Raw genomic sequence first — 20,911 nt, forward strand, 5'->3', positions numbered from 1 at the left:
AGGAATCCAAGGCCCATATCTAAACATAATAATACTTATATACAGCAAACCAACAGCCAACATCAAACTTAACGATGGGAAACTTGAACCAATTCCACTAAAATCAGGGACTCGACAAGGCTGCCCACTCTCCCCATACCTATTCAACATAGTACTGGAAGTCCTGGCCAAGGACTTTAGACAGCCAAAGGAAATCAAAGGGATACAAATTGGAAAGGAAGAAGTAAAAATATCACTCTTTGCAGATGACATGATAGTGTACTTAAGTGACCAGACAAACTCCACCAAAGAACTCCTACAGCTGATAAACAAGTTCAAACAAACTGGCTGGATATAAAATTAACTCAAACAAACCAGTAGTCTTCCTATATTCAAAGGTCAAACATGTGGAGAAAGAAATTAGAGAAAAGATATTTTTCACAATAGTCACAAAAACTATGAAATACCTTGGTGTGACTCTAACTAAGCAAGTGAAGGACCTGTATGACAAGAACTTCAAACCTCTAAAGAAGGAAATCAAAAAAGATCTCAGAAAATAGAAAGATCTCTCATGCTCATAGATTGGAAGGATCAATATTCTAAAAATGGACATTGTACCAAAAGCAACCAACAGATTCAATGCAATCCCCATCAAAATTCCAACCCAGTTCTTCATTGAGCTGAAAGGAGCAATGTGCAATTACCTCTGGAATAACAAAAGACCTAGAATAGCGAAATCCATACAAAGAACTCAAAAAGCTAGACACCAGAGAATTAAACAACCCTATTTAAAAAATGGGGTACAGAGCTAAACAAACCATTCTCAATTGAGGAATATCGAATGGCTGAGAAACATCTATGGAAGGGCTCGACATCCTTAGCCATCAGAAAAATGCAAATCAAAACAACCCTGAGATTCCACCTCACACCAGTCAGATTGGCCAAGAACCAAAACTCAGATGCCAACAGATGCTAGTGAGAATGTGCAAAAAAGAGGAACACTTCTTTGCTGGTGGGGTTGTAAACTGATACAACAACTCTGGAAATAAGTCTGGCGGTTCCTCAAAAAAAATGGACATAGTGCTACCTGAAGACCTAGTTATTCCACTTCTGGGCATTTATCCCAGAGAAGCTCCAACGTACAACAAAGATACATGAATTACAATGTTATTTCAGCCCTATTTATAATAGCCAGAAGCTGGAAAGAACCCAAATGTCCTTCAGTAGATAAATGGACACAAAAATTGTGGTACATTTACACAATGGAATACTACTCAGCCATCAGAAAAAATAACTTAACCAAATTCTTAAGAAAATGGCTGCATCTAGAGAATATCATCCTAAGTGAGATAACCCAGTCACAAAAGAACAGACATAATATGCAGTCACTGATAATGGGATACTAACCCCAGAATGCTCTGAACACCCCAAAAACAACTCACAGACAGTGTGAGGTTCATCAAAAAAAAAGAATGTATCTTAATGAAAATAGAGCTATAGCATGTCCCCCTTTCCTTCCTACAGCTCCTCCTAATTTCTATCCTATACCCTCAAATTAAAAGCCTCTTTTCCTATATTATCGTTACATATATACATATATGTAGGTATATGTACCCACAAATACTTAATTACAACCTTAAAAATGTATTCCTATATTTTTATACGAAAAAGCTGGAAATTGGTACATTTATCTTTGTTTCTTAAAATAAAGGAAAAAGAGGAAAAAAAGAAAACATTGACAAAAGTGTCAGAGAAGATGCAAAAACCAAAAAGCTCCAAAGGAAAAATGTCCAGGAGATCCAGGACACAATGAGAAGACCAAACCTAAGGATAACAGGAATAGAAGAGGGAGAAGAATATCTACTAAGAGGCACCATAAATATCTTTAACAAAATCATAGAAGAAAACTTCCCTACCTTTAAAAATGAAATGACCATGAGCATGAAAGAAGCCTACAGAACTTCAAGTAGAGTGGACCAGAAAAGAAATTCCTCCCAACCCATAGTAGTCAAAACGCCCAATGCCCAAAGCAAAGAAAGAATACTAACAGCAATAAGGGGGAAAGGTCATGTAACATATAAAGGCAGGCCAATCAGAATCACACCCTATATCTCAACAGAGACTATGAAAACTAAGAGACCCTGGACAGACATCATGCAGACCCTAAGAGAAAACAAGTGTCTGCCCAAGCTGCTATACCCAGAAAAATTCTTAATCACCATAGATAGAGAGACCAAGACATTCAAGAAAAAAATCAAAATGATCACTCACTATGATCAATAGGCTTCATCGTTGCGATGCAGGGATGGTTTAATATACAGAAATCCATCAATATAGTCCACCATTTAAACACACTCAAAGAAAAAAACAACATGGTCATCCCACTAGATGCTGAGAAAGCATTTGACAAAATTCAACACCCCTTCATGTTAAAAGTCTTGGAAAGAACAGGAATCAAAGGCTCATACATAAACCTAATCAAACTTATTGCTGAGATACTTAGAACAATCCCAGTAAAATCAGGACTACACAAGGCTGCCCACTCTTCCTCTACCTATTCAACATAGTACTGGAAGTCTGGCTGGAGCAATTAGAAAAGGAAATCAAAAAGATTCAAATTGGAAAGGAAGAAGTAAAAACATCACTATTTTCAGCAGACATGATAGTGTATGTAAGTAACCCCAAAAGTTCCACGAGAGAACTCCTACATCAGATAAACAAGTTCAGCAAAGTGACTGGATACAAAAATAACTCAAACAAATCAGGAGCCATGCTCTATTCAAAGGACAAACATGCGAAGAAAGAAATTAGAGAAAAGACACCCTTCACAATAGTCCCAAACAATATGAAATACCTTGGTGTGACTCTAACTAAGCAAGTGAAGGACCTGTATGACAAGAACTTCAAACCTGTAAAGAAGGTAATCGCAGAAGATCTCAGAAAATGGAAAGATCCCACATGCTCACAGATTGGAAGGATCAACATTATAAAAAAAAATGGGCATCTCACCAAAAGCAATCTACAGATTCAATGCAATCCCCATCAAAATTCCAACCCAGTTCTTTAAAGAGTTAGAAAGAGCAATGTGCAATTTTCCGGCATAACAAAAGACCTAGAATAGCGAAATCCATCCTCAACAACAAGAAAACATCTGCGGGAATCATTATCCCTGACCTCAAGCTATATTACAAGGCAATTGTGCTAAAAACTGCATGGTACTGGTACAGAGATAGGCATGAGGATCAATGGAAGAGAATAGAAGATCCAGAAATGAGCCCTCACATATATGGTCACTTGATTTTGACAAACATTCAATGGAAAAAGAACAACCTCTTCAAGAAATTGTGTTGGAGAGCGGAGCCTGGCCTACCTGCCAGGCGGAAAGGCGGCTCATAGAGGCTGAGCAACTGCGATTGGGAACAGAAAATTAAAACTTCTGTTTCCGCTCAGAGGTGACTTCCAGACGCAGAGCGGAGCCTGGCCTACCTGCCACCCTGAACAACGGCTCTTAGAGGCTGAGCAACTGCGATTGGGAACAGAAAATTAGAACTTCTGTTTCCACCCGGAGGCGATTTCCGGACGCAGAGCAGAGCCTGGCCTACCTGCAATCCGAATCGGCGGCTCATAAAGGCTGAACAACTGGTGGGTGGGAGACCTGGGCTGCAGGGGAGCAGAAAGATCTCTGTGGAGTACACAAGGAAAGTGCACCCCCTGCCTTGCCCTGCCCTGCCTTGCCTGATCCAGCAAACAGAAACAGAACATTGGAACTTCTGCTCACACCCGACGACTCTGAGGCATAAAACAGGACTCGACCCATCTGACACCTCAACCAGTGGAGAACCAGGGTCACAGATCAGATACAAGGGAAAGGTAAAAACATATCACTGACAACAAAATGGCAAGAGGAAAGAGAAAGAGTATATCCCAAGGGAACCAAGACAATCTAGCAACACCAGAGCCCAGCTCTCCCATAACAGCAAACATCGGAACTCCAAACACTCCAGAAAAAGAAGACACAGACCTGAAATCATGCCTCAAGAAACTGATAGAGTTACTTAAACAAGAAAGGGAGGAAAAGCAAAAAGATTCAGAAGCTTTTAAAGAAGAAACAAGAAAAACACTCAAAGAACTCAAAGAATGAGAGGAAAACAAAACCAAAGAAATAAAGGAATGGAAGAGGGAAATTAAAACAGAGATTGACACAATAAAGAAAACACTAAAAGAAATAACCCTAGAGTCAGAACACCAAAAAGAGGAATCAGGAGTCACAGAAGCAAGCATTTCCAATAGATTACAAGAGATCGAAGAAAGAATCTCGGGGGCAGAAGACAACATTGCAAACATAGACAAAACAGCCAGAGAAGATGCAAAAAACAAAAAGCTCCTAACCCAAAATGTCCAGGAAATACAAGACACAATGAGAAGACCGAACCTAAGGATAATAGGAAGAGAAGAGGGAGAAGAGTATCAACTAAGGGACACAGTAAATATCTTCAACAAAATCATAAAAGAAAACTTCCCTACCCTCAAGAATGAGATGACCATGTGCATTAAAGAAGCCTTCAGAACACCAAATAGGTTGGACCAGAAAAGAAATACCTCCCAACACATAATAGTAAAAACATCAAGCGCCCAAAGTAAAGAAAAAATACTAAAAGCAGTAAGGGAAAAGGTCAGGAACATATAAAGGCAGACCAATCAGACTCACACCCGATTTCTCAACAGAGACTATGAAAGCTAGAAGAGTCTGGACAGACAACATGCACTCCTTAAGAGAGCACAACTGCCAGCCCAAGCTGCTATACCCAGCAAAACTATCAATCACCATCGATGGAGAGACGAAGATATTTCAAGACAAATCTAAATTCACACAATATCTGACCACAAACCCAGCACTACAACGAATTATAGGTGGAAAACCCAATACAATGAGGGAAAATACAGCCTAGTAAGAACAAGAAAACTCTTAAACAAGAAAACTAAAAGAATAAAAAAACACAGACACAACTCAACCCAAAAAAGCAATAATGGCAGTAAACAGAAACAACTATTCCATGATATCTATTAACATAAATGGTCTCAACTCCCCACTAAAGAGACATAGACTATCAGACTGGATACATAAACAAAATCCAGCCTTTTGCTGATAACAGGAAACTCATCTCAGAGACAGAGACAGACACTATCTCAGAGTAAATGGGTGGGAAAAAAACTTCCAAGCAAACAGCTCCAAGAAGCAAACTGGAGTGACTATTCTAATATCGAATAAAGTAAATTTCCAAACAAAAGTTATCAAAAAAGATAAGGAAGGACACTTTTTACTCATTACCGGAGAAATCTGTCAGGAGGAATTCTCAATCCTTAACATATATGCTCCAAATAAAAAATCACCACATTCATAAAAGAAACCCTACTAAAGCTCAAAAAATACATTTCACCCCACAGAATAATAGTGGGAGACTTTAATACCCCACTCTCACCAATGGAAAGATCATGGAAACAGAAACTGAACAAGAACACTGCAAAACTAGCAGAGACTTTGAACCAACTAGAATTAATAGATATATACAGAACATACTATCCCAAAGTAAAAGAATACACGTTCTTCTCACCACCCCATTGGACCTTCTCAAAAATTGACCACATAATTGGACACAGAACGAGCCTCCATCGATATAAGAAAATTGAAATACTCCCATGCTTCCTCTCAGATCACCATGGTCTACGGCTGGTCTTTAACAACAACAAAGACAACAAAAAGCCCACATACACATGGAAACTAAACAATGCTCTGTTAAAGGATAGCAGGGTCAAAGAAGAAATAAAGAAAGAAATTAAGGATTTTCTAGAATTCGACGAAAATGAAAACACAACATACCCAAATCTATGGGACGCAATGAAAGCAGTATTGAGAGGAAAACTCATAGCCCTAAGTGCTTCCAAAAAGAAACTGGAGAGAGCTCACATCAGCAACCTGACAGCACAGCTAAAAGCCCTAGAACAAAAGGAAGCAGATATACCCACAAAGAGTAGACGGCAAGAAATAATCAAAATTAGGGCAGAAATAGACCAAATAGAAACAAAAAGAACCATTGAAAAAAATCAACAAAACCAAGAGTTGGTTCTTTGAGAAAATCAACAAGATTGATAAACACCTAGCCAGACTAACTAGAGCTCAAAGAGAGAGTATCCAAATTAATAAAATCAGAAAGGAAAGTAAGGACATAACAACTGAAACTGAGGAAATTCAAGAAATCATCAGATCCTACTACAAAAACTTATACTCCACAAAACTAGAAAATCTGGAGGAAATGGATGAATTCCTAAACAGATACAAGGTCCCAAAGTTAAACCAAGACCAAGTAAACCATCTAAATAACCCTATATCGCCTAAATAAATAGAAGAAGTCATCAAAAGCCTCCCAACCAAAAAAAGCCCAGGTCCAGATGGGTTCAGTGCAGAATTTTATCAGAATTTTATTGAGGATATAACACCAATACTCGCCAAACTATTCCAAAAGATAGAATCAGATAGAATATTACCCAACTCATTTTTTGAGGCAACAATAACCCTCGTACCTAAACCACACAAAGACCCTACAAGGAAAGAGAACTTCACACCAATCTCACTTATGAACATTGATGCAAAAATACTCAACAAAATCCTTGCAAACCGAATCCAAGAACACATCAAAACGATTATTCATCATGACCAAGTAGGCTTCATCCCTGGGATGCAGGGATGGTTTAACATAAAAAGAATCCATCAACGTAATTCACCATATAAACAAACTCAAAGACCAAAATCACATGGTCATCTCACTAGAAGCTGAGAAAGCATTCCACAAAATCCAACACCCCTTCATGTTAAAAGTCCTGGAAAGAACAGGAATTTATGGCCCATACTTAAACATAATAAAAGCAATATACAGCAAACCAACAGCCAACATCAAACTTAATGGCAAGAAACTTGAAGCAATCCCACTAAAATCAGGGACTTGACAAGGCTGCCCACTCTCCCCCTACCTATTCAACATAGTACTGGAAGTCCTGGCTGGAGCAATTAGACAGCAAAAGGAGATCAAGGGGATACAAATCGAAAAGGGAGAGATAAAAACATCACTCTTTGCCGATGACATGATAGTGTACTTGAGTGACCCCAAAAATTCCACCAGAGAACTCCTACAGCTGATAAACAAGTTCAGCAAAGTGGCTGGATATAAAATTAACTCAAACAAATCAGTAGCCTTCCTATACTCAAAAAACAAACATGTGGGGAAAGAAATTAGGGAAAAGGTACCCTTCACAATCGTTACAAAAACTATGAAATACCTTGGTGTGACTCTAACTAAGCAAGTGAAGGACCTGTATGACAAGAACTTCAAACCTCTAAAGAAAGAAATTGAGGAGGATCTCAGAAAATGGAAAGATCTCCCATGCTCATGGATTGGAAAAATCAACATCTTAAAAATGGCCATCCTACCAAAAGCAATCTACAGATTCAATGCAATCCCCATCAAAATTCCAACCCAGTTCTTCATGGAATTGGAAAGATCAATGTGCAATTTCATATGGAATAACAAAAGACCTAGAATAGCGAAATCCATCCTCAACAACAAAAAAACATTTGCGGGAATCACTATCCCTGACCTCAAGCTATATTACAAGGCAATTGTGCTGAAAACTGCATGGTACTGGTACAGAAATAGGCATGTGGATCAATGGAATAGAATAGAAGATCCAGAAATGAGCCCTCATGTATATGGTCACCTGATTTTTTACTAAGGAGCAGTAAAGATTCAATGGAAAAAGGACAGCCTATTCAACAAATGGTGCTGGTCCAACTGGCACTCAGCATGCAAAAGAATGAAAATAGACCCGTTCTTATCTCCTTGTACAAAGCTCAAGTTTAAATGGATCAAATATCTCCACATTAAACCAGATACACTGAAACTATTAGATGAGAAAGTAGGGAAAACCTTAGAACACACAGGCACAGGAGAAAATTTCCTGAACAAAACACCAATGGCTCAAGATCTAAGGTCAAAGATTAACAAATGGGACTTAATGAGATTGCAAAGTTTCTGTAAGGCTAAAGACATCATCAAGAAAACAAAACGGCAACCAACAAAATGGGAAAAGATCTTTACCAACACCACATCAGATAGAGGCCTAATATCCAAGGTATACAAGAATCTCAAAAAGCTAGACACCAGAGAATCAAATAACCCTATTAAAAATGGGGTACAGAGCTAAACAAAATGTTTTCAGTTGAGGAACACCGAATGGCCGAGAAACACCTGAGGAAGTGCTAGACATCCTTTGCCATCAGGGAAATGCAAATCAAAACAACCCTGAGATACCACCTCACACCAGTCAGATTGGCCAAGATCCAAAACTCAGATGACAGCAGATGCTGGCGAGGCTGCGGAGGAAGAGGAACACTTCTCCACTGTTGGTGGGGTTGCAAGCTAATACAACCACTCTGGAAATCTGTCTGGCGATACCTCAGAAAATTGGATATAGTACTACCTGAAGACCCAGCTATTCCACTTCTGGGCATATACCCCAGAGACACTTCAATACACAACAAAGATATATGCACCACAATGTTCATAGTGGCTCTATTTATAATAGCCAGAAGCTGGAAGGAACCCAGATGTCCTTCAGAAGATGAATGGATACAAAAATTGTGGTACATATACACAATGGAATACTACTCAGCCACCAGAAACAATGACCTAACCAAATTCTTAAGAAAATGGCTGCATCTAAAGAGTATCATCCTGAGTGAGATAACCCAGTCACAAAAGAACAGACATAATATGCAGTCACTGATAGTGGGATGCTAACCCCAAGGCTTGCACTCCCCCAGAAACAACTCACAGACTGTATGAAGTCCAAGAAATAAAGAAAACAAAAATATATACATATATTTACAAACAAGAAAAAAAAAGAAATAAGTCAGGTATGTACTGTGACATACAAGGTACATAAATAGGCCTGGATGAATGAAAAGTAAAATTTAATTTATTGACATGAAAAGATTGTAGAATCAACGTTTTAGTAAAATACTACAGGGTATTTTGAGCACAGTTCATTTATGTCCCATTAAAATCAAAATGAAGAAGTCATGTAATGGAGGTGTTGTCCTTAAGAACTTGGAGTTGAGAAAATATGATTCATGTAAAGATACGATGTTGTACAAATTTCTTTCTAAGAAAAACTGAAACTGATAACATTTATGCTTCCCTGGTGATCTGAGCTGTAGGTTGCATCCAACAGTTGACAATGTTCCAGGCATGTGCCCCAAATCTACTCAGACCCTCCCTAGTAGATGCTAGTTTACACAGAGATTGTCTTGCTGAGTAACAAAGTCCAGTCATTTTTTTTCTAATTTCATTTTTTTCCTAAATTGTGATTTTTCTTTCTCCTTAAAAAAACTTCCCACTCTATGCCTTTTGTCCAGTTTGCTTTCTTGTCAGTTAGCAACCTAGGCAACGGTTGTATTGCTATTTATGACTAGGAGGAAAAATGCCTAGCTACAACAGGTTTGGGAGAGAGAGGTGGACATGTAACATGTGTGTTAGCACGTTTGTACTTGCTCAAATGCTTTTGCTTTGAATAAGACATAGAAAATAGAGATGAAAGAAAAGGCTGCGAGAAGTGTAATTCCCCTTGTTATACTTTTTGGGATGAGCATTTCAATGAGTTCTCTTTGGTACCAAAAGAGTAAAAAGTGTGAATGAATATAAAAAAAAAAGAAATACAAAAGGCAATAAGAAAACAGTAAACAAATGAGTAAATAAGTAAAAACATAAATGTATTTGATTGTCATAATGTTAACTGGACAGCCTACATTTCTGTTTATCAAGTGTGCAGTGGTTGCATATTCCAAACATTTTGAATCATCACAATCAAAAGGGTTGCTAGAGTGTATACAATGTACAAAAAATAGAAAATTTGACCCAGATAAATGTCAATTTGTTTATTTCACATGAAGTACTGCCATTAAATCCTACATGTGAGATAATTATGTTCACAAAAAGACAGAAAGACAGACAGAGACAAAAAGTGGAAACATCATTCTCTTTTTTTAGGCTTTAAAGAATCTTCCATCTTCCATACAATTAAAAGTTAACTTCACAAAAAAATATTCTTTGTTAAATCAATTCAGCATTATTATAATCACTGTCTCAAAAATATAAACTTCATTCCTTGTTGTCAGGACAAATTTAAATTTCTCCTCATAGAAGACAAAAGCCACCATAATATCAATATAAGTAAAGAAGTCCTATCAGGAAAACTAATCATCATTGAATTTGATGAAGAGTGCACTGTATTCAGCAATGAATGTTCGCACCGAAATCATTTAGGAGATTTTCCCATATTTTAATAGCTGTCTACACACTCTTTTCATAGCTGTCTTCATATCTTGATTCCTCAGTGTGTAGATCAAAGGGTTCAGAAAAGGAGTACCAACTGCATCAAATATAGCCAGATACTTATCCAGGTTTGTAGAGGGGGAAGGCCATGTGTAGATAAATATCAAAGGACCAAAGCATAGGACAACAACAAAGATGTGAGCAGAAAGTGTAGACAAAGCTTTAGAAGAACCACCTGAGGAATGTTTCTGAACAGTGACTATTATGACAATATAAGATATGACCAGTATTAAAAAGGAGCCTACAGAAATTAGGCCACTGTTTGCTGAAGCCATTAATTCTAATTGGTTGGTATCTACACAAGCAAGTCTGATGAACCGAGGAAGGTCACAGTAAAAGCTGTCCAAAATATTTGGTCCACAGAATGGTAAATCTACTATATAAACAAATTGAACCAGAGAATGCATAAGGCCAACCACCCATGCAACCACTAGGATGAAAATGCATGTTTTTGCATTCATAATGGTCAAATAATGAAGAGGCTTACATATGGCTACATATCTATCATATGCCATGCCTATGAGCAGCACCACCTCAACACCACCAATAACATGGATGAAAAAAATTTGAATGATGCAACCTCTAAAGGAAATGACTTTGTGCTTTCTGAATAGGTCATAAATCATCTTGGGACAAGTGACACATGAAACACCTAAATCAATGAAGGAGAGATTAGCCAACAGAAAGTACATTGGAGAATGTAAGTGAGGGTCAGATGCCACCGTGAAAATGATGAGGGAGTTTCCCATTATGCTCGCCATATAAAACACTGAAGCAAACACAAAGAGAAGAACTTGCATCTTCCAGGAGTTGGTGAGTCCCACAAACATAAATTCTGACACAACAGAGTGATTTGTTCCCTCCATTTCTGCTGTTAGCAGTGCTACCTAAAGGACAGCAGTACAAGAATCTGAAAGTTATGCTAATTATATTAACAATCCACAAAAAGTTAGAACTTGAGATTATGAAAATCTTTTTTAATTTATCTATAAACCTTTATCATAAATATGAATAGATATATGAGCAAGTGCATACATGGCTAGTTATCAAGGGGCTGCAAAATACAAACACTCTAAAATGCCATTTTATTCTTGTTAAAAGAGCTTTCATAAAAGGTTTAAAAATAAAAGGTTTGGGTTGTGTCTTTAAAAATGGAAGATATGACAGAGCTGATAATATAATTATATTCATTTAAGAAGACATATAGCCATTTTCTTAATAATTTTAAAATAAAGCTTTGGTATATAACCACTGTCTTCCAACATATAGAGCCCTAGATTTCATTCTTGTCAAAGGAATAAAGGAAGGAAGAATGGAAAGAAGGAAGGAAGGAAGGAAGGAAGGAAGGAAGGAAGGAAGGAAGGAAGGAGGAAGGAAAGAAGGAAGGAAAGAAGGAGAGAGGAACAAACAGAAAATTGATAAATAGAAATTATTATAGAGAGAAAACAAAGATGAAAACTGGAGAGATAAAATGGGAGGCAGAAAGATACTGAAAGTCATAGATATATATAAAGATGCAAACAACTTAGAGAATTATTAGCCATTATTATTTTGGGAGTTAACCATCCAAAAAATGACCCTACATTGATCCATGATCACTGAAACTTCATTTATAGTAACCAATATTAAAATATCATAATTGTTTTTTATGGATGTGTAGCAATAAACACAAATACACACAAGTACAGATACAGTAGACTATTAATGAAGGGAATTTTAGGTCTCATAATAACATTAATGAACCTGGGAGTAATTGTGCTAAATGAAATGGAGACACAAGAAGACAAATGCTGAAAGATCTTCTGAATATATGAAATCTGAAGAAGTCAGAGTTATAGAAGCAAAGAATATAATGGTGGGACAGACAGAAATGATGTGGAGAGTGGGCATGAAGCAAGAATATGATGGTGGTTAGTAAAAATCCAAACGCTCTATTCATACGGTGGTTCCTTTCTGAATATCTACGGTATTATGGTGAATATACACAATGATAATAGTTGCATGGTTGGCAATTCCTGAGAAGCTATTTTCAATGTTCTCACTCAATGTAAGTATGCTAGTTATTTTCATATATGTGTAATATATATAAAGTAGCTTCATATATATTGTTATATATTATATGTAGCTTAATACATTACATAACAGTGATGTGCACTAAAAATACACACAACAATTTACTTGTTAATTGTTCAGATATGAAAGCAAAACAAGAAAACTGTTTATTATACCCATAGAATTGTAAAATACAGACCACACACTGAAGCATGAGGCAGTCATGTCATGTTCTGGTCCATGTAATATTTCTGGATTCAGGTGATTTCCTTCAGTATTGAAAAAAAAATCAATGTCTGATTTCACATTCTAGCTAAGTATTTATACATAGAACATGATACATAGGCGAGAATCACTGCCCTGGAAAGCTCACCTCACAAACAGAAAAGTTAGTCCTCAGAAGGGAGCCATGTTGTGGCAGAAGGCATTTTTTCCAAACCTGAATTAAAAAATTTATCACATTACATTTTGTTATAGAATAAACAGCACATGAACAAGAGACAGATTTTCAATTCAAAAAAACAAAATAAACCTATTGCTCAGGCACTAGCAATTTATTAGATATATAGTTTATTAATCTATTCTATAAATACTGACAGTTTATGATGCAACTTAAACATAACAAGTATTCTAAATGACATATTCAGTATATTGATGCTCTATATTAGATAATTAACAAATATTGATATTAACTATTTTTAGTTTTTCCATGATTCTGTGAATTGATTTAAGGAATACATAAAATAAATAAAACAAAGGAACAGAGCATGAAATTTTATTTCTGAAAGAACTTTCAAAGTATACTAACTCTTCCCTTCTAATAAAAGATAGTTAAAATATATTAACTATCTCCAATTCAATAATAAAGTATAGTGTTCAATTTACTTAGTAATCAGAGTGTACTATCAATATAATTAAAATTTATTTTCTCAAAGAACTCAATTGTTCTTATAACTAATTAAGTGTAACTCACTAAATGTTTCATTTCAACTAGACTCAACTCCAATAGATTTAAGGACTATACATGTATCTTGTGTAATCCATCTTAAAACTCAGAATCACACCATGGTGTATATAAATATTTGCTGAAACATAGAATATATATGTTTCTGTTATTTCAAATACACATGAAAATATTCCTGATTATAATTTTAAAGATAAGAAAGGAAACTGTGTAGAGCTCTAAAGTGACAGAGAAAAATGTAAAATGATCATAACTCTAAAGAAAAATAAATGGTGTAAAATTAAAATTTAAAAACAATAAAATTTGAAAAGTAAGTGTTGTCATGGAGGGCAGAGCTTAAGTAAAAGACAATTTATTCACTTTTGTTTCCATTTAACAATTCTTTTTAAACTGGATAGTTATACCCAATCACAGTGCTTCAAGCACCTTTCAAGTACCAAAGCTGTAGGAGGCATACCAATGAACCTGAATCCACTATGAATTTCTCTTTTGAACAGCCAATCTTCATCACCATCATAAAACCTCATGAATGTTGAATTTAGAAGAGAATGATTTGTAGTTATACAAAATATTATAGAATTTAGAAGTTGATAAAATTTGAGGCCTGATACATTCACTAGGCATAATGAAATGAAAATAAGTTCAGAAGAAGACTCACATGACATCTGTAAGTGCAGAGGGAAGAATATGGTGCTGATTTACCTAAAAACCACAAACACCAACAGAGGAACACCACAGAACAGGATATGTTAAATCATCTTCTCTTACACTTGTCTGTATCTTAAAATCATTCTCATTTTTCATATAATGTACATTCATTTACAACTGTTAGAATACTCACAGTGAAAAAGGCCAGAATTATGTCTTTGATGTATATCATGAGTAGTCCCCCACATAGCCTTAAATCTGTCATATGAGAATCCTCCAAGACAGATTTCTAATTCCTACTTCTTAAAGGAAATATTTATTAAAGAGGTTCCTAATACAGGGTCATAAGTTTAGTAACCTACATTCATCGGCTAAGTTTGATCAAAGCACACATCAGAAACATCATCTGTGCATATTTTTACTCCTGCTTTGCTTAATATTGTAAGATCATTATTCCCTCAAGACAAACTCTGAACTTTTACCTCTCAATTTGTTGTGAAACCTGCATTATACCCAGAATAATTCAAAATCTTCTATTTAATTACAACCCCTGTTTTTATTGATTATTGAGGAAAATATAAGTAACTCTACATGCTTTTCAAATAACTACTTATGAGTATAAATAAAACAAAGGAAAGTTATAGCTTTTATTAAAACTCTTTAACTAACTACTTATAATTAGGAAATAAAATGAGTACATGCAACACAGAAGATGGAGTTGGAAGCATAGCTTAATGACTAAGAGCACTTACTGTTTTTAGAAACAAAACAGATTAGGTTTATCAACACCATTGTGCCAGCACATAGCTTTCTATAACTTTAGATTCCGGAGATCTAATTTGTTCTTCTGGCCTCCTCAGCAATGACCAGCAAGAAGTATACATATATACATGAGAGCAAAAATAATTAAATACACGAAATAAAAATAAATAAATATTTATAACAAGTGAAAATGTAAAATATAAATCTAATATTTGATTTGTAAGTATTATTCTGTTTTCATATGCTCTAAATCATATTACAAAATGGCTAAGTATTAAAAAATTTCACCTAAAATACAATCAAAGTTTTTCAAAGTTGATTGATGTTTTCTAGTGTCTTTCATATTTTTTAGATACATTATTCTAGCTCAAAACCAAATCCAATTAACTTTTTCCTATATACCAAAAAAAATTATAGTTATTTTTCTCTGCTATTTAATTACTTTTTCAGCATAATACCTATTTTTTGCTTTAAATAAACAATAGCATTTATAGTATAAATCATTCTCATAGAGTTTTCAAAACAAGAATATTTACAAAGTCATAATTCTGGTTGTTTAAACATCACGGTACATTTTTCCTGCATTAAGAGGAAGCATTTTCTCAGACCGGTTTTCCTGATTTCTTTAGCCTAAAATACCTAATAATAACCTAACATAAAATATATGAAGCTAATTAGTCAAATCTCAGGAGACCAGCGTGCAAAAGATTCAGAAAACTCTAGATGGTTTTAAATGTGCTCATAGTTCAGATTTTTTTCCCTGGAGAACTGTTTGTTTTGTCCAGTGCAACTAAAAGATTTCAGGTTTCATGAAACAACGTTAAACACAAAAAGGAAAAACAGAAATATTATATTGTTGTATATTTTGTTTCAAATATTAATCATTAGTCATTGTAATTAGTATCTAAATTAGATAATTACCTCAAATCCTGACTACAAACAGTTATTTAATCACTTTAGTATGTTTTAAGAAGAAATATTTATACAGCTTCTTGTTTCATATATTATATAATTGTGAATTTTTATATATATATAGATGGATAGACATTCACAGAAATTTGAAATATAAACATAAATAGCATACTTAAAAAACCTACCATAAAGGGGGCAAAGAACAGAAACAAGACTAGAGTGCCAATTCTTTCTACTTCAAGTCAATATAATTGTTGAAGTCTTAGCTAGATCAATAACACAAAAGCAAAGCAAAAAACTACAAAGGGAAGAAGGATGGAAGAGAGGAAGGAAGGAAGAAAAGAAAAAATGTTAATAGAAAAAGAAGTAAAAGTATTATAGTAGCCCTACGTATAAATAACATGATCCAATACATAACAAAACTTAAAGACTCTACTAAAACACTCTTAGAACTGATAAATACATTTAACAAAGTATAGAAAACTAACATACAAAAAAAATTAGAAGCCAATAAAAAAGTATTGAAAAAGAAATCCAGAAAACAATTCTACTGATAGCAAAGAAGGAAGGAAGGAAGAAAGAAAGAAAGAAAGGAAGGAAGGAAGGAAGGAAGGAAGGAAGGAAGGAAGGAAGGAAGGAAGGAAAAAGGAAGGAAGGAAGGAAGGAAGGAAAGAAAAAGAAAAATATCAGGCAATGGAGGGGAAGGACTAACTAAAGAAATAACTTCCACAAAAAAAAAAAAAAAAACATTGAAAAAAGAAATTGGGACTATACAAGAAGATAGACAGAGTACTCATTCCCATGATTCAGAAGAACCAATGTGAAAATGGATATCCTACAAAAATTATCCTACAAATGTGATAAAATGCCCAGCAAACACTAAGACCATTTTCACAGACATAGCAAAAAAACAATCTCAAATGTTATATAAATGCACAAAAAAATCTATGATAACCAAAGTGAATACTGAAGAAAGAGTATCACCAAGCAAATTTCAAATTATACCATTGAGCCATGGGCATGGAGGGAGGGAACATCTTAATACAGGCAGAAAGCAAATGCATAGATCAATAGAGCAGAGCTTGATATAACTGCATAACGACAGTTGTCTAAACTTTGACAAATAAACCAAAATAGACAGCATATTTAGCAAATGGTATTAGAAAACCTGAATTTTTCAACATGAAAAATCTTTACCAAAACATAAAACTCAACTCCAGGTGGATAAACGACTTCAACATCAGACTTGATGCCCTGTAATTCCTAGTAGGAAATATGAGAAGAACACATATAAATTGACAGGCACAGATAAGAACTTAATAATAGGACCTCTATAACACAGGCACAAAAGCCAACAATCGAGTAATATGATTTTATCTAAATAAAATCTTCCAGGCAACAAAGGAAACAATCAAATGAAGAAACAACATGTCACTCTCACCAATGTACACATGAAGACAGAATCGCAGCAGAGAATAATAAGACTAACAGAGGTTATTAATCAAGGAGACCTAACAGATACCTACAAAACATTTCACCCAAACATAAAAGAATATACTTTCTTCTCAGTTCCTCATGGAACCTTCTCCAAAACTTACCATACTGGGTCACAAACAAACCTCAAAAAATACTCATGGTATGTACTCACTGACACACAAATACTAGACCCCAATATCCAAGAAACCATCCACAGAATTTATTAAGCTCAAAAAGAAGGCCAGAAGGTTGTTGCCTCAGTCCTTCATAGAAAGGAGAACACACCAAGAAGAGTGGAGAACACAGGACACAGGCCCGGTGAGACTGCTCTGTGAGTAGCTGGGGTGCAGAAAGGTCTGGACCAAGCATGCAGAAAGAGTGTCCCCACATTGTTTCAGGGGAGCAGGAATTCTGCCATAGGGACTCAGTTTCCACCCAGAAAGCCCTTGCATGTGAAATAAACTCTCAGGCAATCTGCCAAGGAGAAGAGCTGAGATACAGGGACACAAGCCTTGTTAGACTGCTCTGCAAGTAGCTGGGGCACTGAGAGGTCTGGGCCGAGCACACAAAAAGCACGCTCCCTCTCCAGTGGTTCATTGGAGAAAAAAATCTGCTCTAGGGCCATGGTTTCGACCCGGAGGTCCTATATATGCTAAACAAACGCTCAGGCTATCTGCCACCTAGAACAGCATAGATCCAGGGACACAACCCAGGTACATGGAGGAGACAGGAACCAATCACTGACAACAAGACCACTTATAATCAAAGACAACAAGATGGCAAGAGAAAAGCAAAAAACATACCAAATATAAACCAAAAAAAGCTGGCATCACCAGAATTCAGCTCTCCCATCAAAGCAAACAGCAGAATGCCAAACACTCCAAAAAAGAAGACTCAGACCCAAAATCATACCTCAACATGATGATAGAGATACTTAAACTAGAAAGGGAGGGAAAGCATAAGGAAATAGAAGCTTTTAAAGAGAAAATGAGAAAAACACTCAAAGAAATCAAAGAACTAGAGGAAAACAGAACCAAAGGGATGAAGATATTGAAGAAGAAATTTAAAATGGAAATGGAAAAAATAAAGAAAACACTAAAAGAGACAACCTTAGTGGTAGAAAACCTAAAAAAGAGGACGCAGAGCAGAGCCTGGCCCATCTGCCATCCGGAACGGCAGCTCGTAAAGGCTGAACAACTGTGACCTGGAACAGAACTTAGGAACTTCTGTTTTCACCCAGCGGCGACTTCAGAACACAGAGCGGAGCCTGACCAATCTGCCACCCAGAACTGTGGCTCGTAGAGGCTGAGCAACTGGTGGGTGGGAGACCTGGGCTGCCAGGGAGCAGAGAGATCTCTGCGGAGTGCACACGGAAAGTGCACCCCCTGCCATGCCCTGCCCTGCCCTGCCTGATTCAGTGACCAGGAAGAACTTTGGAACTTCTGTTTCCACCCGGCAGCTACTTCAGGACACTGAGCGGAGCCTGGACCATCTGCCACCCGGAACAGCAGCTCGTAAAAGGCTGAAACAATGACTTAACCAAATTCTTAAGAAAATTGCTGCATCTAAAGAATATCATCCTGAGTGAGATAACCAAGTCACAAAAGAACAGACATAATATGCAGTCACTGATATTGGGATGCTTACCCCAGAGGCTTGCACTCCCCCAGAAACAACTCACAGACTGTATGAAGTCCAAGAAATAAAGAAAACAAAACAAAAAAAATTTACAAAACAAGAAGACTTTGACTATTTCCATGTTTCATTTTGTTTTGCATGTACTTTACGCTCATTGTAACTATTAGGTTTTCAATGCATACTGTCAAGCCTTTGAAAAAATCAAGTACTGACTAAAAAATATATTAATATTGTTTTATGTAAAAATTATTTTAAAATCTGAAAAACAGTACTGACAAAAATATATAATTTTAAGCAAAAATGTTTAAAATCTGTACATTTATCTTTATTTTTTAAAATAAAGTTGTTTAAAAAAAAGAAAGAAAACCTAAAAAAGAAATCAGAAGTCACAAATGCAAGCATCTCAAACAGACTGCAAGAGATAGAAAAGAGAATCTCAGGGGCCAAAGACAACATAGAAAAACATAAACAAAACAGTCAGAGAAGATGCAAAAGCCAAAAACATCCTAACCAAAAATATCCAGGATATCCAGGATATCCAGGACACACTGAGAAGACCAAACCTACGAATAATAGGAATAGAAGAGGGCGAAGAATATAAACTCAAAGGCACAGTAAATATCTTCAACAAAATCATAGAAGAAAACTTCCCTACCCTTATGAATGAGATGACCATGAGCATAAAAGAAGCCTACAGAAATCAAAATAGAGTGGACCAGACAAGAAATTACTCCTGACTCATAATAGTCAAAACGCCAAGTACCCAAAGCAAAGAAGGAATACTAAAAGCAGTAAGGGAAAAGGGTCATGTAAAATATAAAGACAGACCAATCAGAATCACATCCGACTTCTCAACAGAGACTATGAAAGCTACAAGAGCCGGGACAGACATCATGCAGATGCTAAGAGAACACAAGTGTCAGCCCAAGCTGAAATACCCAGAAAAATTCTCAATCACCGTATATAGAGAGAACAAGATATTCCATGATAAACCTAAATTTACACAATATCTGACCACAAATCAAGCACTACAAGAATTGTAGATGGAAAACCTACAAGAGGGAAATGCCAGGATGCTGATGTGGAAGAGGGTAGTTAGGAGACAGAGAACATTCATAGAGACAATGGGGGTGGGATTTTCAGAATATAGAAAATAAAATGCACAAATAATGTGAGTGATTTGCAAAAAAAAAATAATTTATAAATTTTGTAATTTAAAAATTTGCGATCTTCCACCCGGACAAGCATCTCTAAAGGTTTAAAGACTGGTGAGTAGGAGATCTGGGCAGCCAGGAAGCAGAGAGATCTCTGTGGAGTGCGCACAGAAATCGCACCCAATGCCCTGCCTGATCCAGGCTCATTCTGTGTCTTATTATGTAGTCAATTTTCGAGAAGGTACCATGGGGTGGTGAGAAGCAGGTGTATTTTTTTACTTTAAGATGATGTGTTCTGTAGATATCTATTAATTCCAATTGGTTCAAAGTCTCTGCTAGTTTTACAGTGTCATTGTTCAGTTTCTGTTTCCATGATCTGTCCATTGGAGAGAGTGGGGTATTAAAGTCTCCCACTATTATTGTGTGGGGTGAAATGTACTTTTTGAGCTTTAGTAGAGTTTCTTTTATGAATGTGGGTGCTTTTTTATTTGGAGCATATATGTTAAGGATTGAGAGTTCCTCCTGACAGATTTCCCCGGTAATGAGTAAAAAGTGTCCTTCCTTATCTTTTTTGATAACTTTTGGTTGGAAATTTACTTTATTCAATATTAGAATAGCCACTCAAGCTTGATTCTTGGGGCTGTTTGTTAGTTAATTTTTTCCCACCCTTTTACTCTGAGATAGTTGTCTGTCTTTGTCTCTGAGATAAGTTTCTTGTATGCAGCAAAATGCTGGATTTTGTTTATGTATCGAGTCTGATATCCTATGTCTCTTTAATGGGGAGTTGAGTCCATTTATATTAATAGATATCAAGGAATAGTGTTTTCTGTTTCCTGCTATTATTGCTTTTGTGGACTGTGTTGTGTGTGTGTCTTTTTCTT

The 20,911-nt window shown here is 36.0% G+C and overlaps 2 protein-coding genes across 2 annotated transcripts in view; one reads left to right on the forward strand and one right to left on the reverse strand.

The window, feature by feature from the left end:
* The window catches only part of LOC308431924 (olfactory receptor 4F3/4F16/4F29-like), a gene marked incomplete at both ends in the record, with an annotated part of 138,684 nt that overhangs the window by 53,709 nt on the left and 64,064 nt on the right, over positions 1-20,911 (forward strand). The window lies entirely within an intron of this gene.
* LOC308431570 (olfactory receptor 4F3/4F16/4F29-like) lies at positions 10,352-11,290 on the reverse strand (the record flags this gene model as incomplete). Its single annotated transcript, XM_080931091.1, has 1 exon — positions 10,352-11,290. One exon carries the CDS (start codon positions 11,288-11,290, stop codon positions 10,352-10,354), a length of 939 nt encoding a protein of 312 aa, XP_080787217.1.

Source organism: Micromys minutus, assembly GCF_963924665.1.
Source record: "Micromys minutus genome assembly, chromosome: 17".
Classification (NCBI taxonomy): domain Eukaryota; kingdom Metazoa; phylum Chordata; class Mammalia; order Rodentia; family Muridae; genus Micromys; species Micromys minutus.